This window comes from Mastigoproctus giganteus, chromosome 6 (assembly GCF_048544385.1).
Source record: "Mastigoproctus giganteus isolate SK-2022 chromosome 6, ASM4854438v1, whole genome shotgun sequence".
NCBI classification, from domain to species: domain Eukaryota; kingdom Metazoa; phylum Arthropoda; class Arachnida; order Uropygi; family Thelyphonidae; genus Mastigoproctus; species Mastigoproctus giganteus.
Genome location: NC_143580.1, coordinates 168,297,482 through 168,312,008, shown reverse-complemented (window position 1 = coordinate 168,312,008; position 14,527 = coordinate 168,297,482). Strand labels below are relative to the sequence as shown.

Sequence of the window (14,527 nt, the reverse complement as noted above, 5' to 3'; positions counted from 1 at the left end):
AAACCCCCAAACAGTTCCTCATTCATTTCACAAATATACAGTTCCAATCTCAATGATGTCCATTTCCACATTTCTACCAAGCTCCACATACTTTTTTCTAATAGAATCCCAATAATCAGTTGATTCAACCACTGTTCGTCTCAGTTGCCCTAATTCGCTTATGATTCATTTTAGTTAAAAGATGGTACTTGTGCATATATCCACTCTGAATTATGCACAAGTCATAAAATACATCATTTAAAGATGTACAAAATTTGTGGCCAATAGCTTTGACAAGAGACCAGAATGCTCAGCTGAGACTTCGTAATTTGAAATCTCCTCTTTTTGATGTTCTTTGGCATAAAATCTCTCTACCCCACTCTATCAAATTCATCTGTTGCCTCTATTGTTCCTCCAACTTCCCTAATCACTTGGAACTCATTGACTTCCTCTTCTCTTTGAAACTTGATTTTCTCCAGTCCAACTTTCTTGGGAGTGGGGTAATTTTCTTTGTTGATTTTAATATTCACTACTGCATCTGGCTTATATTTTTAGTCACACCAACCAAGTTGGTCAAAATGCTGAGACTTTTGCAATTATTAATGACCTTGTACAGATTGTGCATTTACCTACCAGAATACTAGACAGTTCCAGCCACACAGCCAACATAATCTTTTCTCACAAGCAACCCTTCCAAGTACACAGTTGAGAAGAGTGGTCCTCTAGGTACCTGAGATCACCACTTGGTAATGGTCTCCTCTCCAGTAGAATCTTTCTCTTATGGCCATTCTCAACATCGTGTTGTTTGCCTTACAAGAATTCAAAATGAGATGATGTGCGTGATATCTGTTCTTCTTTTGCTTGGTTGGAGTACTGTTTTAAGTTTTCTAATGCCAATGTTTTCTCAGATTGTGTCAGTGAAATTATTCTTATAGAGATGAAATCCTTTATTCCACACTCCACCTTAAAATCTCTTCTTTTATATTAATTTCCAGTAAATGTGCTAAGCCTATTCAAGTTAAGAATGTTGCATATCACAAATGGCTTTCATCCAAATCTCCAGATTCATTTTCTGCCTAACCGAAGCTTTCCACAATTGTATAGCAGTTAGTAATCAGTACTAGATTTTGAACAGACTAAAAGTAGAAAACTTTCTTTTTGTCGAAATGCCATTCGAGTATTCTGGTCTCTTGCCAAAGCTATTGGCCGCAAATTTTGCACATCTCTATTCCTACCTCTGTTGAAACCAGACTGTTTCATTGCCACATTTTCTAAAGATAAAGCTGGCCTGTCAGCATCTTACTTTTCTTCTAACTTGTGCATTGATGATCTTGTAAGCAACTACCTATCAATTCCATTATGATCCATTCAATGCCTCCTATGGTCTTCTGTCAAAAAGATGTCAGAAGAATTTTGAACAGTCTTGATGCCAAGAAAGTGCCAATTCCTGATATTTCTCCATTTGTTCTCAAAACCTGTGCTCCTGAGCTTACTCCTTTTCTGTGTCATTTCTTATTCCATTGTTTTCCCTTCTGCTTGGAAATTTGCTCATATCCAGCCAGTTCCTAAAAAGGTGACAAATCCCTCCCATCCAATTATTGTCCCATTGTACTTCTACTCTTTCGAAAGTAGTGGAGAAATCCATTACCCACCAACTCATAAACTATCTAGAAACCTAATATCTGATCAATGATCACCAGTATGGGTTCCACCAGTTTCGATCCACTGATGATATTCTGGTTTATATTACCCATCTGTGTACAAATTCAATGGAAAAGTTTGGAGAAATTCAAGCAGTTTCTCGACATTTCAGAGTCTTTTGTTCTTGTTGGAATAAAGGTATTCTAAATAAGCTTCCCTCTTATGGTTTGCCGACTGTTTTTTGTAACTGGGTACAGTTTTCCCTCTGACTCACTTCAGGTGATAATAATAGTAATAATAGTAATAGTAATAGAGGTATGTGATGCAAGGAAGCAAGCATATGAGCTTATGTAGCATCAGCCAAAAAAAAAAAAAAATTCACACAACCATTCCCTCTAAAAGTTTGTCCAGTTCCTCCTTGAATTTATTTAAGCTGTCAACTTCAACGACAGATGGAAGTTTGTTCCAGCAATTAACCACCTGCTGGCTAAAGGCAAATTTTCCCACATCTATTCTACACTGTCTTTTCTCCATTTGAATTTATGCCCCCTTAGGTTTGTAATCTGAGCAAGCAGAAGAATCCCATCAGAATTCAATGTGCTTAACCCATTCAAGGCTTATACCCCTCAATCAGATCACCTGGAAGGGTCTAGTCTCCAGCCGCTGCAATTTGTAGAACTGAAGCCTCTCTTAGTAAGAGGACCCCTTCGTTCCCCTCACCAATCTTGTTGCCCTCTGTGTACATGCTCAAGCAAATCTACATCCTTCCTAAAATGAGGCCTCCAGACCTGTGATGAGAATGGCTCTTTGTCTTTTAACTTCTGCACTAATGGTAGTGTTCTCTGAGATTCAGTTCCTTCTGCCACTCGTTTCCTGTTGTATATTAATGACCTTCTCTCACTGACTGGAAATCCTGTCCATAGTTTTGCTGATGATAGCACATTGCATTCCACCTCCTAATTTGAGAAACCTTGCCCTACTTAAACAGCTTCAACTTCTCGAATATCTACTACCAATTCCTTAACTGCTGATCTCCAGTGTTTGTCCAGTTCCTCCCCTAGACTATATATATATATTAATTTCAGTCCTGTCTTATGTCTCACAAAAAGGATTCTTCTGCACCTATGCTTATTGTTGATGACACTTAGATTGCTAGATAAGATCACATTTCCCTATTAGCAATTATCCTGACGTCTAATCTCACTCCCTTGGCATAGGTACATCACAAATATTGCTACCTCTTTGTTTAAAAAACTGGGTTTTCTCTTTTGCTCTTGGCATTACTTTTCTTCAAACAGCTGCTCACTCTGTGCAAATATGAAATGCACTCTACCACAGAATATTGTTTTCACATCTTGGGTGGTGCAGTCAAAACCTCTCTCAGGCTTCTATACTCCATTCAAAAGAGGGCGATTAGGTTAATTAATGGCCATCTATAAAAAGTCTCTCAATTCTCTGTCTCATTGACATTCTGTTTCTGCTGCATGCCTTTTCTATAGATATTTCCATGGACACTGTTCTTCTGAATTGGCTTCTATAATTCCTGCTCTCTCTCTCTCTCTTCCAGACCATTCTGAACACATCCCACAACCGGTCAGCATCCTTTTACTGCCTTACTTCAAACTCACAGAACCAACTTTTCTGCTTCTTCATTTATTCCTTCATCTTCCCTTTTATGGAACAACCTTCCTTCATATGTCTTCCCTGAAAATTGCAATCTACAGAAATTCAAGTCTTATATTAACAAGTATTTTCTTTCATCTTCTCAACCTTCAATCCATGCACAGTACTAAGTATTATAGGTTCTAATACCTCTCATGCTGGGGTTTTCATAAAAAAAAAAAAAAAAAAAAATGATCCTTCATTACTACTTTAACCTTTGATTCCATTATTTTCCCTGGAACAGAAGTCAAGGTTAGAGGTATGCGATTATTCATTTTGCCCTTTGAGTTCCCTTTGTCATAAAGGGAGACGGTTGCACATCTTCAGTCTGGAAATGTGCTTTAAACCTAAGTATGCTCTCATAATTATGCTAAATGTTTGTTTAGCTACCTTGTGGCTTCTTTTACATAATTTGATAAATTCCATTGGCCACAGATACCTCATTCACTCCTAACTTGAACAATTATACACATCCATTGTGTAGCAAGATTTGTCACTCACCCTGCACCTTCTGCCACTGTGCTTAATTTTGAGGATGTCAGAAATGAGACCACTCAAAATATCAATTCACATTGGTGACCATGCTATTGAACTAATGCACAGCAGCCCTAATGTTAAAATCTAAAGTTAGGTGACTTACTGATAGATATTCCTGTGGCTTCTTGGACCTCTCTATGATGTTTTTGTGCATGAGACCAAACTAACCCTCTTTATGATCCATTAAACAGATTCCATTACTTTGTAACACTTTAAATCACCTATAGTCTTCCATGTTTGAATAATGTCTAAAATCACAAATGATTTTAGGAGATTTAGATGAGTTACATTTGCATGCTGAAAAAGATTACGGACTTGCCATACAACCATCATTACACTGATGGCACATTTCAAGTTCTCATCCATAATCCACACTAGCTTCTGAGATACTGCTGCATAGGAAATCCAAGAGATTTACGTTGGTATGGCCAAACCAATATGTGTGTATGTGCATGACATTCTATCACAGTACATATTATTCATTAGGAAGGGAGGTGGTCATATAATATACAAACCTCATCGAAGAATAAAACTAACAATACAGATATGATCATTTAAAATAGTTATAAATTTCCTATTAATTCCTTTAATCTTATTAATCCTTTATTCATTACTTCAATATTAACTGCTAAACTGGAGCATGTAAAGAGTTGGAATATTATGAAAATTTTATAATTCTAAAAAAAATTGCTGCAGTTATGAATATAATTCAGGTTTATAATACCAGTAGTGGTCTTGAGCATTTAAAAAAAAAAAAAAAACATTCAGTGAAAAATTAAGATTTGTGGCTACATCTTTCGGCTTCCAAATTTGGGATGCAAATATGAATCTGCACAATGCTTTGGCCATGAAATTTTAACTGTACTGCCATTACAAAAATAACATTTTAATTTTATAATGAATATGATATTGTTTTATCCCAAATTATTCTGTATATTGCAAAATAAATTTATTATTGTATTATGGTGAATACTGAAAATTTATATTCTGTTATAGGTATTTAATACTCCAAGGCTTGTGCAGACAATTTTTAATGAATTTCTCCCAACAGGGTGGGGTTTTATTGGTAAGCTAGATTGATTTTCTTTTTTATTTTTATTTATTTTTTTTTTTTTAGTAATTATCCATAAATGAAAAGAGATATATCAGTATCTTGCTAATGTACAGTAAGTAATATACTGTATTTGAGAGTAGGTTTATAATTTTATAATGGATATAATATTGTTTTATCCCAAATTATTCTGTATATTGCAAAATAAATTTATTATTATATTATGGTGAATACTGAAAATTTATATTCTGTTATAGGTATTCTATAACAGAATATAAATGTGTGTTGAAAGTCTGAACACAGTTCAAACTTTCAACACATTTATAGCTTTTCATGTGAATTTTTCCAAAATGAATAATGTTCATATTAGTAATACTAGTTTTAATAATTTATTTAAAGTGACCACCTATAAAGCATGGTTTAAGAATTAGAACTTTCTCTTGTAAAAGAAACAATAATCTGTATTCCAAAGTGAAACTTGCAGAGATTGTAAATGTAACTGTTTTATCTTATTCTCAAATATTTTCATAATTTATTTTTCTGAAAGTTGTCTTGTACTTTATTCTTTATTTGGAATAGACAGAGGATTTTCAGTGATAAAAACCAAGAATTTTAGACCCATGATGCTAGGGAACCCAAATTAATAGCAATTTGGATCTTAGGTTGCTGTAAATTGTTATAAAAAGTTTTCTTATTTAAATTTACTACAGAGATTTAAGTCAGAAATTTAAGCACAGAGTTCAATGCAGTTAATTGCATTGAACTCTGTGCTTGCCAAACTGTTCGTATGCAAATATATTGCATATGAGCAGTTTGTTTTATTTATTTGTATTCATTGCTTTATTTCAAAGGAGATTAAATGAGGTATTACATTAACATTCTGTCATTTGTAAGGCCTTTTTGGTAAGCAGAAATCAGTTGAGTTCAAAAAACAACATTGCATTGTAAATAAAGAAGAAAATGCCTGACACATCTTGCACACACATTCAGTTATACCACTAGTTTAGAAAAGAATAGGTGACCAGTATAGCATTTGAAAAGTCTCAATCAAAAATTGAGTTTTTGATATTAATCAGTATTTAATGAGTTAATTTTTAAATGCAAAATTAAGTAATTGATTCATTTGTGCAGTGAATAACTGACATTGTAAATCAAGATTTTATAAGTAGAGTGATGAAGGTTGGTCCAATAATGTAATTGACAAAAGAGTTTCATCTTTGTTTTTATAGATTCAGGTGCATGTGATGAAATCCAGTTGCAGGCTTTTTTTTTTTTTTTTCCCCTCTAACTTTTCCTTGATTCTTTGGCAGAAAAATTGAATATTAAATATAAATGAAAGGGAGAAATAAAAAGGCATGTTATCAGAAGGGAATTTACTGAATAAATAGACTAACCAGTGAATATTAAACTGGTTCCTTATTTCCTTGTAAATGAAAGATAGAAATAAAAAGTCATGTTATCAGAAGGGAATTTACTGATTAAATAGACTAACCAGTGAATATTAAACCGGTTCCTTATTTTTGATGAGGAACCAGTTTAATTGTAACTAACCTCCACTGTATTCTGTGGTCACTTTGATCACAAATGCCATAATAAGCCAATTACAGAATCTGGCATACTTCCAAGTAAAGTAAAATTACTACTTTGCATATACATTGTAGAAGTATACTGAATAGGTGAATGTGATATTAACTGTACATTTATACATTTATAACTGTACAAATATCTTTGAGTACAGTTGACTTTTAAAAAAATTCCTACCTCAGGGGATAGGTCTTTCTTCTTTATTGCCAAGTTAAAGATATGAGTAAATATTACTGATCGATTAGAAAATATGAATAGTTGATTTACAAGGCAGACTCAACTCTCAATCAAGAAAAATCTGCACCAAAAACATTACCTATCAAGATGTTTTATAAAGTAATGTATTCTAGTAAATTATGTTTTTAATAACCAAACTAAAATCCAAGCAATGTTCATAAAGATATATAACTCATATTTTTAAATACTTTTGTTTTCTTTATTGATTAACAATAATTACCATATTTATAATTTGGTAATAAAATATTTTTGAAAATTTGAATTTTTTGAAAAATATTTGAGAATGTGTTCTAGTGAATGTCAGAAATTAATACTATTTTATAAATATTCTCTTATAAGTTCATTATTCTTTTTTTTTTTTTAAATTCCATATGCAAGCCAGTACTTTAAATTTTACCTTATGTACATTATGTACATTGCCAAATGTGCTGTCTTGGCAGCTTCTGTACATCATTGAGAGAACTTCATGTCAGATGCGCAATTACGCCTAAGTTTTTTTTTTCATTATCAACTACTTAAGCTTGTTGCTTTCCAATAATAAAGTATTCTGAGATTACTGTTATCCAAGTGTAGACCCTTATACTTTCCACTATTTTATTTTAACTGCAACTTTTTGCTTCCCACACAGGATATATGAGAGTAGGTAACTCACTGCTCACCATTGCCTTTTCCAGACTCTGTTGTTCCTGCCTGTGGAGCAGATCACTTGTTCGGCTTTGCATCCCTGCATACATACTCATAGAAAGAACCATCACATGACTGCTTGGACAATCTAACTTGGTTGCCAAAGGAACTCTCAAATGTGACACCTGAGTTCAGCAAGAGCAGTGCCTCCAGTAACCATTTCTGCCTCTCCCCCCCATCTGCTAGTTTCACTTAACTGTTTCTAGTAGTGGTGTGTATGTCATACTGTGTGTGTCTTGGCCAGGTGGAGGGAGGACAGTCAAGGGAACATTGAGCAAGAGCAAGGGAAGGGTTGTGGGGGGTACACTCATTTGGTCTCAAATTTAGCTCTTTCACTCATGGGTTCATTTTTTGTGTGTGTGTGTGTGTGTGTGTATTTTTGACATGTATGTAGATTTGTGGTTTCTCACAAATCCGCGTTAAATACTCCGTTAACATAGCAAAGCCAATCAGGTTATGTAGGTTATGTGTGAGTAGTGTGTTGTTTGACTGGCCTCTTCGTTACTGGGAGGTGCGATGACCAGGGAGTAAAAGACATCTGGTGGATCGTCCACGCTCCTGCAGAAGCGAGAGTGGGGAAGGCCAAGGAAAGAGCAGAGAAGAGACAGGAAAGTGGAAGACAGGCAAGATAGCGAGGATGACAGAGCGTAGGCATCCTCCCAGGTGAAAAGGAGCAGGAAGAGTGCTAGGTGCAGTTGTGGGAGTCCTGGAGAAGGACTGTGGGTAGGAAGAAGAGAATAGGTAAAGTTCAAATTAAAGAGTCCAGAATCGTCACAATGGAGAATCACGGAGCGACGTCGACAAGGCTGGCCGCAATTTGCAGTTTCGTGTCTGGAAGTTTCCGGTGCTGGGTATCAGTTGCTGTGTAGAGGAGGTTATCCAGGAGTAGTGTTCAGGAGTTGCAGGTGATGCCAGTGACGACGAAAGACCTCGTTGGCATAACTGGTCAGTGCACGGAAGGCATCATTAGATTCCAATAACTTGGTTTCTGGCCGAAGTGATGTAGTGTGGAGGTCTAGGAGTAGTTGGATTCTTAGATCTAAATATACGTTGCATGAGTGTATCACGTGATCCCAGTCTTCAGGTTCTCCGCAGGTACAGAGGGCATCCTCGATTAGGCCGAACTCTAGAAGGCGTCTCTTGAAGGACCTGTGGCCAGTAAATAGGAAGGAAGCATAGACGTTTGGGAAGAACCAAGTGGAACATGTTTGTTGATGTAGGTTACATTGGGAAGGAAAAGTTTAGTAGTTGCACCAGTTGTGGAGTTATTCCAGCGGGTTTGCCATAGGTTTATCAATTCTAGCCACACACGTTTATGTTCCTGTTTGATGTCGGTATCGGTACGGGTTTGAATAGTGAGGAATTCATCTTTCTTATTCTTCTTAATGGCATGAGAGAGTCCAATAAAAGCGACGTGGAGGTCCAAGGGAAGGCGGCCTGTTAGTAGCTGTAGGGCGGCAGTTGATGTCGTTCTACATGCGCGGGTCATTTGTAGTAGCATAAGTCGTTGAATTTGCTGTATTTTATGTTGAGCATGCACTAAAGTCATTCGGTGGTAGCATACTGCAGCTCCATATGTGACAATTGGTATAAATACTGCTTAGTATAAAAGGTGTTGAGTTGGTCCTTTAAGACCCCAGTCCTTGCAGGTAAAGCGTGCTAACATAGTGATGTAATTTTTTATCTTTTCTTTGATAGCATGGATATGGGGGATGAAAGTTCTCCTGTCATCCAAAATTACTCCTAGATACTTCACCGATCGGTAGTTTTTCAGTGGGCGACTATTAAAACGTATGGTAGGAGGTCTGGAGAAGTCCAGTTTGCCTTTTAATAGGAGGGTTTTGCTCTTCTCGGTGGAGACTGAGAGTTTATTTTCCTTGGCCCATACAGACAGAGTAGAGAGAACAACCGTAGCCTGGGTTTCTATGGTGGCGTGGGTGGGGCCTTCGATGATGATAACCATGTCATCTATGGTGGCATGAGTGGGGCCCTCGATGATGATAACCGTGATAACTCCTCGAATATCCACTACCAATTCTTGAAATGCTGATCTCCAGGTAATTCTCCAGTGGGGAAAAGATAACTTAGTAGATTTCAGTCCTTCTAAAACTCAGTCCTCTCTTATATCTCGTAAAAAAGGATTCTTCTGCTCCTATGCTTATCATCGATGACACTCCGATTTTTAGGCAAGATCATATATCTCCATTGGGGATTACACTAACTTCTAATCTCTCTCTCTCTTGGCATAAGCACATTACAAATATTGCTTCCTCTGCATCTAAAAAACTGGGTTTTCTCTTTTGCTCTCAGCGTTACTTTACTTCCAAACAGCTGCTCACTCTGTACAAATCTCAAATCCATCATACCATGGAATATTGTTCCCACATCTTCTAGCTTCCATTCAAAAGAGGGCAGTTAGGTTAATTAATGACTCATCTCTAACAGAGTATCTCCACTCTCTGTCTCATCAATGTTCTATTTCTGCTGCATGCCTTTTCTATAAATACTTCCATGGGCATTGTTCTTCTGAATTGGCTTCTATAATTCCTGTTCTCTCTTTTAAAGCAGTCCGAACACATGCCGCAACTAGTCAACATCGTTTTACTATCCAACTTCAAATTCACAAAACCAGCATTTCTTCTTCCTCATTTATTCATTCAACTTCTGTTTTCTGGAACAACCTTCTTTCATACATATTTCCTGAAAATTACAATCTACAGATGTTCAAGTCTAATGTCAACAAATATCTTCTTTCATCTTCTCAACTCGGGCTTGGATCAGAGTAGTGCAAAAACCTTGGGAGGTGCATTATGGCCACAGAAGCCGATGCGCCAACAACTAACAAAAAAAAAAAAAAAAAAAAAAATCATCTTCTCAACCTCTAACCTGTGCATGGTACTAAGTACTATAGGTTCTAATACCACTCGTGCTTAAGGTTTTCATAAAAAAACCTTGCAAGCAGTACTCTTTAGTTTTTAGATTACAATAGTGGAAATTACTTGAAGCAGAAACTAAAATTATAGTATATGCATGGCACTAAGTACTGTAGGTTCTAGTACTTCTTGTGTTTGGGGTTTTCATTAAAAAAAAAACTTAACTCTTTCATCCAGTGTACCCCACATCCATGTACTGAGGTCATTACATATGTTGAAGAATGCTACGTGCAACTTTCTTATACTGCCAGTTTTTAAATTGCCTTGTGTCATATTTTGGAAGTAGATTAGCAAACTAGACAGAATGAGCGAAGTATGATTCTGATTTAGGCATAAGCTTTTCTACTGCTAAGGTTACGGAAAGTGTAAAACAAAAGAAGATTCAGTGGGGACATACTTCGTTGCAACATGTGACATGTTGAAAAATTCTGTTGAAAAATGGCAATCTTATAAATGCTGAGGTAGCACAAATTTCATCAAATTACAGTGAATCGTTTTAAAATTTGAAGGTTTTGTGGAAGTTTCCAGTACTTCTCAGTATCATAATGAAATTTCTTTAATATTTCTTTAATTTAGAAATAGATTAAGTAACAGATGTTTTCCACTGCCGTTTCAGTGTGAGAACCCACAAGATCTATTATGTAAAAAGAAACTATTTATATACAGTTGAATTCATGTATTTGATTGGAAAATTGACAGGTGGAAATATGGACACACTGGAAATATGGCAGTATTCTTGATTATGCATGGCATTTTAACAATTCCTCCTAGGAATACTGAGTGTGGCATATTCAGCCAGATGAAAAACAAAATGCATTTCATATCTCTTTCTGGTAAGCTTTGGAAATGCTCTTGGAAGTCTACGCAGGGCCATTATTATAAACAAAGCTTTGACTTAGCATTTCTGAACTGGACAAATTCTGCAGTAGTATGCAGATTTTGTACTGCTTCAGAATTTATACTGCTCTACTTAAGCCAATGTATAAAAGTAGTGTACTGTTAAAGAGTCTTGTGGCTGTATTTTAATATAAAATGCATATCTTTTCAGTGAAATTTAATTTTAAATCCAAAATGTGGATTTAAAAAAAAAACTCCTGTGTTTTCCAAAAAAAAATACTTTCCTCTTGCTTACCAGTCTTCAGATTTTTTGATTGCACTTCAACCCCTATATCATCTCCAACTTTGTGAAGTTCTGCATGCATGCCAGAGCATATGAAAAAAAAAAAAAGGCTGCATTTCATATGATCTATGTTTAGTTAATATATAACTAAATATAGCAGTGATTTATGTTAGTACATAGTATTTCTGTAGAAACATGTGTTCATAGGCTGGTGTGGATTATTTTCAGGATAAAAAACACAGAATACCTTTCAGGGAAACACCCTCCACCTCAAACCAGCTAATTGAAACTAGAATGGAAAGACCTTTAACAAATCTCTCTGCATTGGTCAGTGTGATTTGATACAGACATTAAAAAATAAATGGTGAGTTAGATTTTTTTTTAATAACAGTTTACTTAAGCCTAATATCCACTATTATACATCTGAGTTATTATCAAAAATTTCCCTAAAAAACTTAAAAAATGCCCTCAGAAACAAAAGACTTAGCAATAAAGACTTAAAGTAGAGTAGAATATACAGTCATTCCTTCATGATAGCCTAACTGAGGCAAAAATGACACCGTTCATTTTTGGTGACAACCAGTTTTTGAATAGTGGACTGAATCTGGTGGCACCATAGTATTTCTTGGTAATAGAGTCCCCTTTAGAGTTCAGAATATTAAATGGAAATTCATTAAAAGGCATCAAAATCTCTGTATGACAAGCCATTCTATTTTTTCAATGTGGTTATTAAGCATTTGGTTCTCAGCAGAAGCCAATACTTAATTTGTGTTAATTTGACTTCTGTTCCAGGGAAAATAATGTAGTCACTGGTTAAAGAAGCATTGCAGGATCATCTAGAAAAGACAGCAGTGATAATTCAGACACAGCATGGGTTTGTTAAGGGAAAGTCTTGTTTGACAAATTGAATTGGATATTATGATGTGGTTACAAAGGAACTGGATGCAAAAAATAATTTTGATATCATATACATGGATTTCAGGAAATCTTTTGATACTGTTGCATTTGGAAGACTACTGTACAAATTGGAGCAGTATGGCATATAGGGCAAGTTGCTGCTATGGATAAAAGGATGGTTGAGTGGGAGAAGACAGAGAGTGGTAATCAATGGGTACTGCTCTACATGGACTGATGTTATTTTTGGTTTCCCTCAGGGTTTGATGTTGGGCCCATTGTTGTTTTGTATATTTATCAGTGATATTGATGAAGGTATATTAAGCTTAATGTCAAAGTTTGCAGATGATACAAAGGTTGGCAGGGTTGTTAATAACAGTAATAACAGTATGCTGCTGTCAGGATCTGGAAAAGTTGGGTAGATGGGTTGAGAAGTGCCAACTGAAGTTTAACATTGACAAATGCAAAGTACTGCATATGGGTAGCAGCAACCCCAGAGAAATGTACCAACTATATGGTGTTGCACTCAGGATAGTGGACAATGAAAGAGACCTGGGGGTAATTGTGCAATCAAATATAAAGTTTTCTGAGCAGTGCAGACAAGCTGCCAGAGCAAGTCATGGGGTCTTGTCAATGATATACAGGAATTTTGCGAGCAGGGATAAGGAGGTGATTATCCCCATTGTATAAGGCAATGGTCAGGCCACACCTTGAGTACTGCTTACAGGTCTGGTTGCCTCATCTGGATGCTAGAATGAGTACAGAGAAGGGCAACAAGACTGGTGAAGGGAACAAAGGGGTGCTCTTATGAAAAAAGGCTTAAGTTCTGCAAATTGCAACTTCTGGAGACTAGGCACCTGCGAGACCATCTGATTGAGGTGTATAAGGCCTTGAATGGATTGAGAAGGCTCAATGCTGATGGGATTCTTCCTCTTGCTCAGATTCTGCACTATAGTGGGCATAAATTCAAATTGAGGAAAGGCAGTTGTAGAATAGATTATGTGGAAATTTGCCTTTATCCAGTGGGTGGTTGAATTGCTGGAATGAAATTCCATGTCATTGTGGAAGTTGATAGCTTTAATTCAAGGCAGAACTAGACAAACATTTGGAATGATTGGATCGGTGAAATGTGATGTTCTTTTTTGGCTGATGCTGTATAATCTTGCTTTCTTACATCATGTGCCTCTGCTAATGATAATACTAGTGATCTTTTGATTTTTTTTTTTTTTTTTTTTTTGAATTCTTTTAATTTAATTCATATCAAATTTCTCTAATCAGCTAACATTAGTTTTAATTATTATTGGATTTTTTCACATCAGAATATCTGATTTTGAATATAATTATCAAAAACATGACCATAAAAAAATAGTTTTATTTTTTAAATTTCTTAGATTTTGTCAAAGATCAGATCACCAATGCATATGGTATGCCTCTGCATACTGCTGTCAAATTGCTTAGGATAATAGCAAATGCAGGAAGACATTTGGCTAGTCGCTTGGTAAGTTTTTCCAATATTGTCAGTCACCTCACTTTTGTAAAATGATAGAAATAAATGAAGACTTGTTAAACATCTTTCTCCATATAAAATTGAAGTAGATATTGAATGATAATTTTTTTGTTATATGCTGCTCACTGGACCCTCTCTCTCTCTCTCTCTCTCTCTCTCTCTCTCTCTCTCTCTCTCTCTCTCTCTCTCTCTCTCTCATGGAGCAATATGGCCTTAGTTGCTAATGCTCCTAAAAACCAAATAACAAACAAACAAACTCTCTCTCTCCCCCTCCCTCCCTCTCTCTCCCTCTCTCTCTCTCTCTCTCTCTCGTTCAAATATTACTTTGTTTTGAATATTGTCAGATGGTGTTAATATAACTGTTGCACAAATTAGTTGTATGTAATAGTGTGCAGAAAAGAGCCATTAAGAATTATTGATTTGCTTCTAATGGCTGTGTATCCCTATAAGTCAGTATAATCTAGGAAATTATAAGTAAAATGAAATTCTAGGGAGTTTTCAAATTTATTTGAAAAAGCAATAAGCATCAGTGTACAACACACACACACACACACACACACACACACACACACACACACACACACACACACACACACACACACACACACACACACACACACACACCATAAATAATAAAGTAAAATCAAATCCAAAAACCATATAAATAATGGATTTAAAAATTTTATGTTCTATAGTGT

The 14,527-nt window shown here is 35.8% G+C and overlaps 1 protein-coding gene across 1 annotated transcript in view; it reads left to right on the top strand.

The window, feature by feature from the left end:
- LOC150084737 (RNA polymerase II-associated protein 1) overlaps window positions 1–14,527 on the top strand; it is a 630,471-nt gene that overhangs the window by 318,372 nt on the left and 297,572 nt on the right. Inside the window, exons 16-17 of the mRNA XM_090376342.1 lie at window positions 4,816–4,885; window positions 13,714–13,820. Coding sequence (XP_090232468.1) covers window positions 4,816–4,885; window positions 13,714–13,820 — 177 coding nt within the window. The remainder of the gene's footprint in view (window positions 1–4,815; window positions 4,886–13,713; window positions 13,821–14,527) is intronic.